The sequence below is a fragment of the Sapajus apella genome, unplaced genomic scaffold (assembly GCF_009761245.1).
Source record: "Sapajus apella isolate SASKATOON/1434 unplaced genomic scaffold, GSC_monkey_1.0 scaffold16, whole genome shotgun sequence".
Classification (NCBI taxonomy): domain Eukaryota; kingdom Metazoa; phylum Chordata; class Mammalia; order Primates; family Cebidae; genus Sapajus; species Sapajus apella.
In genome coordinates, this window is record NW_022436956.1 from 29,833,499 (window position 1) to 29,849,597 (window position 16,099).

The window sequence follows — 16,099 nt, forward strand, 5'->3', positions numbered from 1 at the left end:
AAATAAAGACATGCATATGCATGTGCAGTGGCTGTTTCCCAATATGTGTACACACCCATGTCAAAAAGGAAGGTTAAGCATACTTTCTGTTTCAGCTCACACAAGGAGGTTAGAAGAGAAAAGCCATGGCTGGTGAGTCTTTCACTGTTCCAAGAACAGGTCCCTGGGAAGAAAGAGTTTTGGAAGGGGCTGACTCTTCTGGAAGCCATAATTAGTATCTGTGGAAGTTTAGGTGAGCAGAAGTGAGGGAGAGGGAGAAGAGAGGGGAGAGAAGAAACCAGAAGACTTTCGCAGCCTTTAGAAAGGAAAGGCAAACACAGAAAGGAACTGAGGGCTTTTAGAGGTAGCCGGCTGTCATTTTTCAATCTTAATTAACTCTAACTTACATGTTGTAAGTCTAACAGAGGGTAAAGAATTGGCACAATACTAGCAGCTATTGTTCCTAAAGCAAATGGGCTACTTTATTATTCATAGTTAAATAAACATGGGACACAAAAGGATGGTTTCTGCTTTCCAGGGACGAACCTGGAAATGGTAAACTCAGTCTTCAGGCCACTCCATGCACATGTACAGAGACTACTGAGGGAAACAAATAGGATAGTGATACAGTAAGAAGAGGGATTACCCAAGTGGGAGGAGGGGGACATTTTACTAAAGAAACTTAAATAAGGTCTCTTTCTGTTGATAACATGAGAGGAATATGAGGCTGTTTTCATGATGTGAGAAATCCTTGTGCTCTGAACAGACAAGATCCTGAAGGAGAAGAGAAAGCTGTTTATCCATTCAGTGGGTGAAGGTACAATAAATGGCTTACTGGATGAATTATTAGAGAAAATGGTGCTGAACGAGGAAGAGATGGAGAAAGTAAAACGTGAAAATGCTACAGTTATGGATAAGGCCCGAGCTTTGTTTGACTCTGTTATTCGGAAAGGGGCTCGGGCATGCCAAGTTTGCATCACATACATTTGCGAAGAAGATTGTCACCTGGCAGAGAAGCTGGGACTCTCAGCAGGTAAGGATCAGTGACTCACACTCACCTGCACATAGGGCTTATCAATGTGCCTACCATGTTATGTCTTTACTAGTCATGTTAAGTTGCAGAAAACTTTCTTAACTCTGGCTTCAGGGCCATATTTCTGTAACAGGGCCCCTACTGAATGTCCCTTGACGCTCCTTTGATTCTGTTTCTTCATCCTCAGTGGCCCCCTTCTGATTAAAGCTCATTTCCTGTTCTGAGTATGTTGTAGTTAATTTGCTGACGCTCATGAGAACTATCTGAAAAGCTTCACACTGTATGTTCCAGTGTTCCTGTCAAGGCATAATATTTGTTTGTGGATTTATATATTTATTTTTTTTAGTGAAAGCGGTCCCTAAGCACTTAAGTAGTTGTAAAGCCACATGAAGCTTTAAGGTTTGTAATCAAATACTTTTATAACTTTTCTCCAAAATTTTCCCCTCCAAAAGGAATACAATATATTTCAGTGATGGTGATACACTCAGAGAACATATTGAATGTATAGAAAAATAAAGTTTTCTAGTGGGTTCGTTCCTCCAGTTGCCTCCTTATATTTTTTTTTCGTAAGATCACCCGCTTGCCTGTTACCAGGTTGCAGTTCATGCTGTGAGGCCTGGACTGCCTCCACTTGCAGCCCTCTTCAGACCCGAAACAGTGCTCAGGAACTGAGCTGACCAAATTTCATGACCATTAGACCTACCACATGGTGAGGATGAGAGTTCTTGTGGATTCACAGTCACTGATCTCAGTGGAACTTCCTAAAGCCACTCGGAGGGAGACGTTCTTTGAAAGTAAAAACCTTTTTTTTCTAAGGGTTAGGGAAAGTTTATGCCTGTCTAAGCAGACATTGCAGATGTTTCTGTTTCATCTACAAGTGATAAACACCTTTTTTTATTGCTGTCTCTTTCATTTTATACCTCTCACCACTCTCTAAATTAAAGAACATCTTGAACATTATTTAATGTCAATCAGTCAGTGTTATAGGAGAGCGTTTTGCACATTGGGGTAAAGTTTTCCAGAGATGATAAGTGACTGTTTCAATATCCTTTATCTTTTCATAGGTCAAACATCTGGACATCACCTTAGTATGCAAGATTCTTCAGAAGTACTTCCTTCTTTCCCAGGTAATGCTGTTTAAAGCAAGAGCATTCTTTGACCCTCCATCTTCCTTGACACTAATTTTGTAGGATGAACCATGGGTAAATGGGCTATGGAGAATTTTCATGGATTGATTGTATAATTTTCTTTTCATCATCTATTCTGCTTTTGCAGAAACTGTCCCACAGCTTCACTATCCATGTTTATATTAAAAATTCTGAATTTGTGTCTCAAATCCTAATTACCCAAATAAGTACCAAATTTATTATTTAAGCCTACTGAAATATTCCTTCACAGCTCCCAGAGACACCCTTATCTAAACAATTTCAGAGCTGAGTATGCCATTCTTCCCCACCCTGATTCTCTTCCGTTTTTGTGTAACTTGGGTATTGGTGCTACCACCACCAGTTGTTCAAACCAGGAACTTGAAACTCATATGGAACACTTTCTTCTCATGTACCTTCAATATTCAAGCCATGGCCAAGTTTTATGCAGGCTTTTCTCAAATTTGGAACCATGTCTCCATTTTTACTTCTATTATTTTATTAAAGAACATTTATTCCTATAGTGCCCTATTAAAATAAAATCAACTTCTATCTGAAAGCAATTTAGAGGGTAGGAATGCAAATTATTTATCAGTTTCAGATATTTACTGAATTTATAAAGGTTGGTTATCTCATGAATATTTTCTTAAATGTTTCACAGCATGGGATATTCAACATATAAACAAATACTGTATTCTTTACTATGGAAAAATAGCTTAAAAATCACCTAAATACTTCTACATATTTTTTCTATTGTTTTCACACTTCTTTATGAAGGAACCAAACATTTCATCCACCAAATGATTATTGTATAATTTTCTCCAATATAGCTATTCTAATTAGTTCTTTTCCACATCAGCGTATTTCATGCTGCCTTTGTTTATCTAACTGACTGTGTAACAGTTTTTCAAATTTGTTCTTAAAGTTAAATTTTTTTTCCTTAATAGTTTCTAAAAGATCCTCCACATATCTAGAAAACTTATTTCTATTTTGAAACAAAGATTACATTAATTTCTTTAACAAATACATCACATTGTCAGATTGTGTTGAACCTGTGATAAAATAAAAGCCTCAAGGATTTTCTCTCATAAACTCTGTTAAAACATTTCCTCATATGTGTGTGTGCAATCAATGTTTAGTGCTATGAATCCATCTAGTGTGCACCTTGATTTTAGTATTCATCTATTTTATATTCATTCTATTTTATATATTCAATATTCTTATCATTACATATGTATACATAGAAAGACGAGATCCTGAAGGACAAGAAAAAGATTCATTTAAAAAAATATTCCTAGTGCTTACTACCATGTCTATTAAGTAAATAAATAAAAAGATAAACATATTTTTAAAATATTTCAGTAGATTTAGTTAAGACTTGCTCCCATTAAATTTCATCCTAGGATTTGAATCTTTTGAAAAAGTTTATCTTCTAACTATTTTATCTCACACATTGTTTTCTGAGTGTTTTACCAGGCATAGACTTGAAATTTTCCTTTTCTATGTTAGTATCTAAAATGCTTGTAGAATACTGATCTTGAAATATGAAAGTAGATCCCTGTAATACATACGCAGAGATCTCTGGATTGAAATGTTTTAAATTAGCAGCAAACTCTTTCAGCTGTGTTTATGATGTAGATCAGGATTGTCCTCCTTAGAGTGCATTTCCTCTTCTGTGTCTCATCCATAGGTGAGGCTATAAGAAACACAAAGCGGAACAAAGAGGAATGCCACCATTCATGAGGTTCTTTGTCTCTTGCAGCTCCTCAGGCAGTGCTGAACAAGCAAATTACGCTCACATCCTCGGGCTCAGAAGGGAATATCAAGCTTTGCTCCCCAAAAGAAGCTGAAAGGATACAGAAAGAACAGTTGGGAGAGGTGCCATGCTCAGAACACACGGATAGAGTGGGGTGAAAGATATACTTGAGGCAGTTCTGAAATGCAGTGACCGTTTCTTAGAGCCAATTTCATTGAGCAGTTCTAGAGAATTATACTTTTGCTCCTCTCACATAAAGGATTTCTATATCCTAAAATCCCAGGTTTGGAGAAAGAGTTCCAAATTGGATCCAATTCCTGGGTAAATAACATCAGTGATGGCAGCTATTGAATGCTTACTATGAGTGGGCATTTTCTAAGCAATTTGCACATGATAATATACAATTTTAAACCTAAACATAACCCATTCTAGAGATCAAGAAGCTGAGATATAGGATTGTTATATATTTTGCCCAAAGATAAATAATCAGAAATTGAAGAAGTCAGTTTTAGAATTCAGCCGTTTTTTGCTTCAAAGCTTGTGCGTCTTTCAAAATCCTACATATCAAGAACAATGAAGTCAGTAGCTCGGCTGCCATCAGGGCATTTGCAATTTCCAGGCCTGCTCTTGAAGCAGCACTCAATTCTGTTACCCCTTTTCAATGCACAGTTCATGGGATTTGGTATTTTCATAGGACTAAGGAAGGGAAAGCTGTCATAAACCAGCAAGGTGAATATTTAATTGGAGAGGACAAGGCTATTAATTCAAACTCCATTTTCTATAGATTTATCCAACAATGAACGAGTCAAGCCGCACACGTGTTGCTCTCATTATCTGCAATGAAGAATTTGACAGCCTTCCTATAAGAACTGGAGCTGAGGTTGACATCATAGGCATGTCAATGCTGCTGAAAAATCTGGGGTACAGTGTGGATGTGAAAAAAAATCTCACTGCTTCAGTAAGTTCTATTATCAGAACTAAGAGACAATGGTCATGCCCTTCATATAACTAAATAATATTAGAAAGCTTGGTTTTAAGACCAAGAAATGTAATCTCTTGGTAATCTAATAAAGTTGCCATGAGAGAGTGCTGGATACTACATGTTCCCTTGTAACATAAGAGTCTTTCAGCACAAGCTTGGTGTAACTTAATTGGGAAATGTTTATTAGCTCAGTAATACCACTGTCTCGCTAGAAAATAACTCTGGATGACTTCCTATAACACTTTTCTTCCTCAAAATTAAGACTAAAACTTTTTTGGCACTCCATTGTTTGTCATGGAATTCCTTAAGTATTTATTTATCGGCTTTCCAAGGTGCCATGATAGTTAATTACATAGTGCAAAATCAGCGGTATGGTCTCTTTCAGGAAATGACTACAGAGCTGGAGGCATTTGCACACCGCCCAGAGCACAAGACCTCTGACAGCACCTTCCTGGTGTTCATGTCTCATGGTACTCGGGAAGGCATTTGTGGGAAGAAATACTCTGAGCAAGTCCCAGATATATTACAAGTCAATGAAATCTTTAGAAATTTGAATACCAGGAACTGCCCAAGTTTGAAGGACAAACCCAAGGTGATCATCATCCAGGCCTGCCGTGGTGGTGAGTGCTGATGTCTTTGAAAACACCAGACATTAAATGCTATCCTCATCTGTATGCATCTAGGATTTTTCAGTTTCTTTTTGTCTGTCTTTTAATGTCAAAGAATATGTAATGTCAGTACTCAAGATTGTGGTTTCTGTGAATTGAATGGCTGGTTGGTAGATATTTGTTCCATATTAAAGCTTGAGAATTTGATGTTTGGACATTTTTCGAATTTGTTTGATGGTCAGAAAAGTTAAGAATTGTTGAAAAGATTGTAACAGAAACGTATGTGTGTATTTGCATGTTAATTAATTATAGAGCAAACACATTAATAAATATCATGGAACAGAGGCTAGGAGGAAAACATCATCTTCTCAGCCATTAGTACTAGTAACAAATCAAATTGTGTCTTTCCAGAGAACGAAGGTGTAGTGTGGTTAAAAGACTCAGGAGGAGTTTCTGGAAACACATCTTTACCAACTACAGAAGGGTTTGAAGATGATGCCATTAGGAAAGCCCACATAGAGAAGGATTTTATTGCTTTCTGCTCTTCCACACCAGGTAACAGGTTCTACACAGGACATCTTTGTTGGGGTTATCAATACAAAAAGTGACAATCACCCACTAGAGGGTCTATACCTGCATGGAATTTAGATAAGATTTTTAAAGACCAACTCAAGCTTTGTTCCAAGTTATACATACAATTCCCTTTATCCAAGAGATCAATTTTACATATCTGTTCAATGAATTAGTAATAAGATAATTTGTCTATTTTTCAAAATTTTTTATTGGAATGCTGAGCCATAACAGAGAATTAAATGGAAGACGTTCTGTGCTATAGTACATTAGAATCTGATTCTGCATAGAAAAAGTTCTGCCATGTTGAGATCATTCATCGGTCCAATTTGCCCAGACATCAAGTATTTATAAAAGAAGAGTAGGAGCTGCGTTCAGAAAAGTAGAACAGCAAGTGAGGCACTTTGGGGCCCTAAATTAAAGAGGGTTTTATCTATAAGCATGAAGTGTGTAAGTCAGAATATATTTGAATTATTCTAAATGTATACTTTGGAGTAAGATTTTGCCATTATTGACTGATACAACCATTTAGTACTTTGTAAACCAGCTCCATTAGTTCCTCTCTGGGTTTTCTTCGAATTGCTCATTAACATGTGGATGTAAATATTATTTTTCTAAGGATTGAATAAATTAATATATTTGAAATATTGGGCATGACACAAAATAAAGCACACATTAAAGAACTGCTATTTAAAATATTTTTATTTTATAACAATTACTTTCTAAGCAAGGTTTAAATAAAAATTCTTTAAATTCTTTCATTCACCACATTTGGCAGTTTGCTGAGAGGACTCACATTCTCTCAGTCACCCGTTGCCCAAAGGCCCTGCCTCTGCTCAAATAGTTAAGTTTTCTAAAGTATTTTCTAAAATGAGATATCTTCTTTCAGAAGAAGCTTGGTTCTACATTGTGTTGAACATGCCCTGATGTAGAACTAAATATTTTTTTCCAATATTCAGAAACAATGGCATCATACAAAAAACCATGCATTTTCATCCTGAGTACATATAACGTATAGTAGACTTTAATATCAGACGGAACTGTCTTTAATATCCTTTGATCCCAGACATTCACACTCACCCCTCTCTGTGTGGCTCTTTTTAGGCCCCTGGCTTCTCATCATGAACCTGGCTGATTTATGTGTCTTTCTTTTCTTTCACTTTCCTTACTCCTCCTTTCCAGATGACTGTCAGGAACACCAATTTAGTTATATATAACTTCCATGTTAGACCAATCTCCACATTCTGCTGTGCCAATCCCAACCACATCCCAGTAATTTCCTGAAGAAAAGTAACCATCTACTTCCTTAATTTCACAAAACGTTTGCAGAAACATCTGTCTCCACCATATCTCTTACCTACTTCCTGTTACTAGAACAAGTCTCAGTTAAAGACTTCCTTTAGCTGAGATAGCTGTGTTTCTAAATAGAATTTTATTATCAATATATACTTTATGACCATTATAACTGGCTAAAATGTGTCATTAAGGAATGTGTCTGTCATTATACATGGAGCTATTCTACTGTCTTTCTCTTAAGCCTTGCTTTGTATAATTTTATGTCTTCATTATTTCTGTGTCTACCAGGTAATAAATTAATATTGTTTTTCTTAATATTTCTGTTCTTCATAAGAACTGTTTATCCTGCCATATGATGTGCTCATTTTCTTATCAACTCCTCCTAGATTTCTACCTTTGTTCTGTTTATGATTTTCATAGTTAATTTTTTGTATATAAAATCTTATTGTCAATGGTATTTAATTTTAATTATTTTTTAATGATGTATTGAAAATTTATTAACATAGTTATCCTGTATAGACTGAATATTACATATCCTGTGTTATCTCAGACACTTGTGTGACCTCAGATATCTCTTATGTACGAAATTATTACCATTCCCTGTATAAATGAGTCTATTACATATCAGAATGCATAATTAACTTAAATCAGAGTCAGTAGTACCACTTTGTGAATGTACATTTAGATATTTATTTTCCAAATCCCAATCACTCCCCTGTACTCCATTCTGCCTTTTCCTTACTCGATACTAAATTTATGATTTCAAACATACCTTTGCTGGAGTAGAAATATTAGGTTTTCTTCTCTTTCTTCAGGCAAGAGCCTGTCTTGAGAGTTGAAATGTGCTTTATCAACAGATAATGTTTCTTGGAGACATCCCACAAAGGGCTCTGTGTTTATTATGAGACTCATTGAACATTTGCAAGAATATGCCTGTTCCTGTGATGTGGAGGAAATTTTCCGCAAGGTAAGGCTCTAGTGGATGCTATTTTCATTCTATCTCCCTGAATGCTTGGCTATTGCAATTGGAAGCATAGAAAGCAGATCTGGACATGTTTATCTTCTAATAATGCCCTTCTTTCCAAAAGAGTTTTCGAAGTTCTTTGGAGAGTGGAGATATCTGGGAGCCAGGTCCAACCTGTTATGACCCACAGCCTTGAGAAAACAATAATTCAGTTTCACCCTGCTCCTGCCCTGCAGAGACAAATAATTTGCCTTATTTGCGGACTCTAATTTGCCTGTGTTCCTCATGGCTATTAGATCCAGCAGCAGATTTTAAAAGCCCTAAGGAGGGTCATTCATTGCTTTGATATGTGTATGGCTATACTTACTGCAGATGGAAGTAATTTTTGTTTTTGTTACTTATTTTGCTAGATTTGTTGTAGTCTTTTTGGCATAACTCAAGAATCTCTTGAAAAAAAATCTCAGAAAAAAAAGGTCTACAGACTTTCCTTTCCCTTTTAGGTTCGACTTTCATTTGAGCAAACAGCTGGTAGAGTGCAGATGCCCACCACTGAAAGGGTGACTTTGACAAGACGTTTCTACCTCTTCCCAGGATGTTAAAATAAGGAAGGTGGGTGAATATCTGTGGACAGGTATGTGTGTATGGTCGGGAGTGTGGGAAGGTTCAGGAAAGCATACTGAAAGTGCATTTTAGTCAAGGACTCTAGGTCTACAGGTTGAAAATCCTTAATCCAAACATTAGAATTTTGAAATGCTCTAAAATCCAAAACTGTTTGAGTGCCCATATGATATTTAAAGGAAATGTTTATTGAAGCATTTCAAATTCCAGGTTTTTGGACTAGAGATGATAAACCAGTAAGTATACTGCAGATATTCCAATATAAAAAAATTTCTGAAATTCAAAATACTTCTGGTAGCATGCATTTTGGATAAGAAATAATCAAGCCATATTATAATATACAGAAAATACTGAAATAATGCCTTTCTTCTGGTCAGTGCACTGCACATTTATCTTCTCCAAAAGGTTTTCATTTAGACCCCTTCTGAGAGTCAGCTGATATTTACCTAGAAGTGGCCGTAAGACTATGAATGCTCACCTTTAGATGTTTCTCCCCTTCACCTCAGCAGAGTATATTTAAACATAGCATGCAGTCTTTCCTTTTAAGATTGTGAGTGCTCCCATTGGTGGTATAACTTTATAACTTGCATGTCTTTTAGCAAAATTCTTTCCTATGTTTATTTTTATTTCTTTTTCCTCATAGGACATGAAGAGATCCTTCACTCTTTAAAGGTTTTTAGAATTATGTCTGATAAATAAAAAACTTTTGAATTAATAAATCTGTTAGAAAAATGAAAACTTGTCCTGAGTTTTCTCCCACACTGAAGAAACAGGGGTTGGAACTTAGAGAGACTAATGAATTTAGAGTGTTTGACTTAATCCGTAAGACCCAAACTGGCTATTGGCACCTTTCTTTCCCAGAGTTAAAAAAAAAAAAAATCAGACTTATGAACATAGCAAAGTTATTAATTACTTTCCTAAACAAAAATTTATGTTGTGCTATTTTTTAAAAGAAAAGAAAAACCATATGCTGGACTTTCTGCTTTAGAGATGCAGATACAGATTACAGCAGGTATCTGACTTCAAAGAATTTAGAGCTTAGCAGGAGAGATGGGGAGAAGGCAGACAGTTATGATAGTGACAGTACAGCATGATAAGGAACTTTTCCCAAATCTCATGGTTTACTACTCACAAATACATGAACAGAACTTGCATATTTCTACCCTTTGCTAAAGTATTTAAGACAAAAAAAGGTAAATTTTGAATCAACTCTAGACCCTCAGTAGTTCACAGAATCCTTGAAAAGATAAGACAGCCATCAAAAATGAAGCACTTGGCAGATGATGCATGACACCCTGAAAAAACACTAGGATGCACGGTATGTGCAATGAAGTCCCTCCATGGTGCAGAGAAAATGAGTTTGTGGCAAAATCATTCACTCCGAGATGTTAAGATTTAGGGAGGATTTGAAGAACTACCCTTTTACTTGCAAATATGAGATTTTTTTCTAATCTTAAACACATTAAATGAGAGTGAATTTCTGAACTTTTAAAAACCTTCATAATTGAACACATAATCTCTCTCTCTCTCGCCTTTGATTAACTGTTTTTCTGGGCATATCTCTTCTGCACTATCATGCATATTCTACTATAACCTGAAACTACCTCTGTGATCAGTCTTTGCTCAAAAAGCAGAAGTGAATTGCAACCCTCAGTAAACATGAACTGTTAAAGCAGTTTTAGGCAGTTGAAGAAAAGTATTCTAGGAAGTAGATAAAAAGATTCCTTCAAAATGATCTCCAATCAAAGGGTGAGATGACAGGGAGATGGGGAAGAGAAGACACCTTCATGATTCCTCAGCACAGTTAACAAGAAATACATCTATTGAATAAACAATACTTTCCTTACTTATTTTGGTTGACTTCGTTATCAGTTGGTTGTAGGTGTATAGGTGTGTGGCTTTATTTTGGGGTTCTCTATTCTGTTCCATTGGGCTATGTGTCTGTTTTTTGTACCAATACCTTGCTGTTGTGGTTACTGTACACTTCTAGCATAGCTTGAAGTCCAGTAATGTGATGCATCCATCTTTGTGGAAAGCAGTTTGGAGATTTACCAAAGAACTAAAAGCAGAGCTATCATTTATTTGACCAAGTATCCCATTACTGGCTGTATCCCCAAAGGAAAATATACTGTTCTATCAAAAAGACATGCACCTTTAAATGTTTGTCACAGCACTACTCACCATAGCCAAAAAAATAGAATCAACATAGGTGTCCATCAATGGTGGATTGGATTAAAAAAAAAATGTGCCACACACCTACTACGGAATGTTGCGTAGCCATAAAAATGAAATCCTGCCCTTTGCACCAACATGGATGCAACATGGATGCCATTATTCTAAGCAAATTAATGCAGAAACAGAAAACCAAATATCACATAATCTCACTTATAAGTTTTAGGCTAAATATTGTGTACACATGGACATAAAGATGGGAATAACAGACACAGGGAACTACTAGAGGGAGAAGTGAAGAAGTAAGGCAAGAGCTGAAAAACTATGTACTGGGTGCTATTCTCACTACCTAGGTGATGAAATAAATTGTACCACAAACTTCTGCATCACCTAATATACTCATGTAACAAACCTGCATATGTACCCGTGAATCTCAAGTAAAAATTGAAATAAAAAATAAACCCAAGATATACCAAATACTTGGTTAATTCTTACGGGAAGATGCAAGGAAACTAGTTAGATTTTACTCATTCAGGACAGGTTTTTTTAGATGAGCAACGGTAGAATAACTGACAGATCAGAAGAGAGGGATGAATAGAAGAAGGTATGGAGCTACGGAGAGAGAAAAGGAAAAAGAAAACCAGGCTGAGGTGTCAAACCAAAGAACAATGTTTTGTCATTTGCATTTTTTTTCCAAGGGAAGAAACCAGAGATTAGGACTAGAAAGCCAATTGGCTATAGGGCACTTCCCCATGATGAACCTAGAAGTTCCAAGTGGCAACTTTATAATCTGTAATTATGTGTCTCCACCCCTTGCAATAAGGAAACACCTGTGACTTTTATTTGAGTCTGAAAAATCATGTGTCCCTACCCCTTGCAATAAGGAAATACCTGAGACTTTTAGTTCTGAGTCTAAACTTGTGAAAAACAGTATCCTTTGTATAGCACTTTACAGTGCTATACAAAGAGACAGGGGCTGTTAGCTATGGCTGGTGAGTCTGGGGTTCTTTTCTGACTAGGAGCTGGGGACTCAGGTCTTAGAAAACCCTTGATTTTTTGCTGTGTGACAGGGAGAAATACCGAAAGGGAAATAAGCCAATAGTGCACACTGGATCTTTCTGTTATTGGTGGCATGTAGTTTGAATCATGACACCCAGTGTTGGAGACACTGAAGAAGAGTATGTTCTCTACATGTTTTCAAGCCAACAAAAGGTTAATTCCTTTCTTTCAGCTTCTAGTAATCAAAGGGAGAGTAAAAAAAAAGTAAAGTGTTTGTGTGAGAAATCTCCAGAAATTTCTAAATGCACTCTGAAATCTTCTCTGCTTCCTCTTGATCCCAGATTAATCCTCCAGACTATGAACCTTCTTCCCAGAAACAAATTTGAGAGCCTCTGTGTTCTCAACACGTTGTCATCTCTTGTCTTGAATTATATTCTTGGGATGTTTAAAGTGATTGCATTTTTTCCACCTTTCTATGTAGTCCTGGTACTAACTATTGTAATGCAATATTTCTTGGGTTGCCTTCACAGATTTTTAACTGGCTTCCCACTCTCCAAAACTTATCCCTTCAGTCCATACTGCACACTACTTTCAGGCTGACTGTCTTATACACAGAAGCTGAAAAAGTCTAAGAGTTGGAGTCCTGAGCTACTTAGGCAGCCAGTATTCCAGCAGGTCATACTGCTTCTTTGGTTTCATTCTCCTTATTGAAAAAAGGAAGAAACTGGAATAGATCAGTGGTTTCTAAATCTTGTAACATATATGAACAATTTGTAGTCATATTAAACAAATTAGATTATACTACCTGAATAGCTCAATCTTTAATAGACTGTAGACATTTACTATCCTTAAATATCTGCAGACAATTCTTAGGAAGCTAGCCTGGCATAGGTTCTTGTACACGTTAGCATTATTAGCAAAGTTGGTCAGTTAGTTAACTTTCACTTCTCACATGCTAGGGATCTATTAATGTAATTTTCTTACTCAGCAATATACATTGCCTTCCTTTATTGCTGTTTGAGAAATATCTAAACTTTCAGATAGGTGCTTCTATCTTTCAAAATATTCTTATTCATTTTTCCATTAATTACTCTAAGGCATGATTTTAGATTCATAAGAAATAAAGCAAGTATTTCCTGTATTTTACTTCACTCGTAGTTCCTTGCTATTGAGTTTCTTTATTTCTTTGATTCTCCCTGTAGTTTATGTTTATCTCCAGGGTTTATGTCTCACCTGACAACACTCAATTTAAACTCCCAAAATGCAGGAATTGCTTTTTTATTTTTTGTCTGTTTTGTGATCCTACTAAAGCCTTTGGCCAGGAAGGAGTAAGACAAATTCACAGCCATGGCTGCCTCTTTGGCCAGGCAGGCTGACTTTACCAGTCATGCACTGGAGTCAGGGGAATCATTAGATAATAGATAAGAGAAATTGAAAGGTACAAATCAAAAATAAGTTAAGTGAATTAATCATAGCAAATGACCATGTATAGTTTGTGTTTGTTAACTGAAACTTGTGAAAAACAGTATCCTATATAAAATGTGTAGGAATTTCACATCACTTTGCCTAGAACCAAAACTGTGTTCTTGATGAATTTGGCCTCTAAATTATTCCATTCATTTTTATTATCACTGCAACTTTAATTTTGTGATTAGTAAAATAACAAAAAATAATCAATGAAAACTTTTTTAAAAATAGTACTGTATGATAGGTATCTCATGCACTTTCTCTGACTGAATATTTAAAGTCAGTCAGTTAAGTTTGTGCTATTATTGCCATTTTATAGTTGAAGAAGATATCTAGAAAAGGACTAAAAAATTTTTATTTGGCCTAATGTCTGTTGAGAAGAGTGAAACTAGGTTGGCCTGACTCTTAAACTCAACACTCTAATGTTATGTCAATTTTCTGCAAAGAAACATGTTCAAATGGGGGCCCTGTCTCTGATCACGCCCACTTCAGTTCTGGCCCAGCCCTCCCAGCTTCCTCATTACTTTAGATGCACAAAAGCCTTTGTGTTTCTTCACTCACTGCTCTCTGCCAGGAGACCAGCCCTTACTTGTCCAAATGGCAAATTTCTTCTAGTCTTTCTGGTCTCAGTGCCAAACCCTCCCTCATCTGGACAGCTGTCTTCTCAAACACACTTTGCTCATGCTTATCTTGAGCATCTGCTCATTATTTAAATTCTTATGTTTTTTTTATTTTACTTATTTACATATCTATCTTTCCACTTGACTATAAGCTTGAATGTATAAGAATATTCCCCCTAAATGGTACCCTCACCACTAGCAGAGTATCTTTTACAAACTAATACTCACTAAATTTTCTGGAATGAATAGGAGAGTAAATATGACTTCCCTCTGCTGGAAACTTCCAGGGTGTGCTTATTGCCTATTAAATAAAATCAAACTTACTTTTTATTAAATATTCTTCAAGAGTTGGGCCATGCCTAAATTTTATTCATTTGTTTCTACATTCACTCAGCTAGTGATTCAGTAGATAATTATTAGACTTCCCTTGAATGCCAGTAGTGCAGGCCTAGTTTATGGCCACATGTCTTCACAGAGCATAAAATCTAATGATGGATGCTGATAAGTAGGCTGGAAATCACAGTTAAAGGTAAAAGTATGCTACTCTAAGAATAAACAAGGTGCCCTAGGTGCCCACCACTGACACTCTGTCCCCTCAGATACTCAGAGAGGATTGCCTGAAAAAAAAAGTTCCAAATGGGCCAGGTGTGGTAGGTCACGCCTATAATTCCAGCACTTCGAGAGGCCAAGGAGGTAGATCAAGAGGTCAGGAGATCAAGACCATCCTGACTAACACAGTGAAATCCCATCTCTACTATAAATATACGCACACAAAATTACCTGCGCGTGGTGGTGGGTGCCTGTGGTCCCATCTGCTCCGGAGGCTGAGGCAGGAGAACCACTTGAACCTGGGAGGCAGAGGTTGCAGTCAGCTGAGAGTGCGCCACTGCACTCTAGCCTGGATGACAGGCCGAGACTCCCCCAAAAGTAAATAAGTGCATCTAATCTTAGACTTGAAAAATAAACAGAGAACATAGGAGAACAGGAAGCAATGAGAAGGTGGAAGACTGGACTAAAAACTAAGTGAAGAGCAGAATGTTTTGAATGTAATGAGCAAGGTGGGGACAGTATCACATGGGGCTGAATGAGAGGGCCTAGGTTAGAATAAGCTGAGAGGTTTCATGGTCAAATCTAGCTATTGGAACATTCTTCATTGTGAAGAATAGAATAGAAGGGACTACCAAAAGGCTTATAAGGTACTCTGTGTAATTAAGAAAGAAAGGGTCCTGTAATCTCAGCACTTTGGGAGGCCAAGGCGGGTGGATCATCTGACAGTCAGGAGTTCAAGACCAGGCTGGCCAACATGGTGAAACCCTGTCTCTACTAAAAATACAAAACATTAGCTGGGTGTGGTGGCACATGCTCATAATCCCATCTACTTAGGAGGCTGAGGCAGGAGAACTGCTTGAATTCTGGAGGCAGTGGTTGTAGTGAGCTGTAATCGTGACATTGCACTCCATCTTGGGCAACAGAGAGAGACTCTATCAAAAAAAAAAAAAAAGAGAAAGAAAGAAAGAAAGAGGCTCACACCTGTAATCCCAGCACTGTGGGAGGCTGAGGTGTGTGATCAGGAGTTCAAGACCAGCCTGATCTAGATGGTGAACCCCATTTCCAAAAAAAAAAAAAAATTAGACAGACATGGTAGTGGGCACCTGTAATCCCAGCTACTTGGGAGGCTGAGGCAGAGAATTGCTTGAACCCAGGAGGCAGAGGTTACAGTGAACTGAGATAGTGCCAGTGCACTCCAGCCTGGGTGACAGAGAAGAGAGAAAGAAAGAAAGAAAAAGAAAGAAAGAAAGAAAGAAAGAAAGAAAGAAAGAAAGAAAGAAAGAAAGAAAGAAAGGAAAGAAAGAAAGAAAGAAAGAAAGAAAGAAAGAAAGAAAGAAAGAG

At 36.9% G+C, this 16,099-nt stretch overlaps 1 protein-coding gene across 6 annotated transcripts in view; it reads left to right on the forward strand.

Annotated features, from left to right (window-relative positions):
* The window catches only part of CASP1 (caspase 1), a 55,050-nt gene continuing 38,951 nt past the window's right edge, over positions 1-16,099 (forward strand). Inside the window, exons 1-10 of one of the 6 annotated variants that reach the window (XM_032285724.1) lie at positions 24-132; positions 746-1,012; positions 2,077-2,139; positions 3,920-4,035; positions 4,698-4,871; positions 5,281-5,515; positions 5,915-6,058; positions 8,227-8,336; positions 8,834-8,945; positions 10,528-10,801. In XM_032285724.1, the coding sequence (XP_032141615.1) occupies positions 126-132; positions 746-1,012; positions 2,077-2,139; positions 3,920-4,035; positions 4,698-4,871; positions 5,281-5,515; positions 5,915-6,058; positions 8,227-8,336; positions 8,834-8,932 (1,215 nt within the window). In that variant the 5' untranslated portion in view covers positions 24-125 and the 3' untranslated portion in view covers positions 8,933-8,945; positions 10,528-10,801. The other 5 variants (XM_032285725.1, XM_032285723.1, XM_032285726.1 and 2 more) reach the window with 5 other exon arrangements.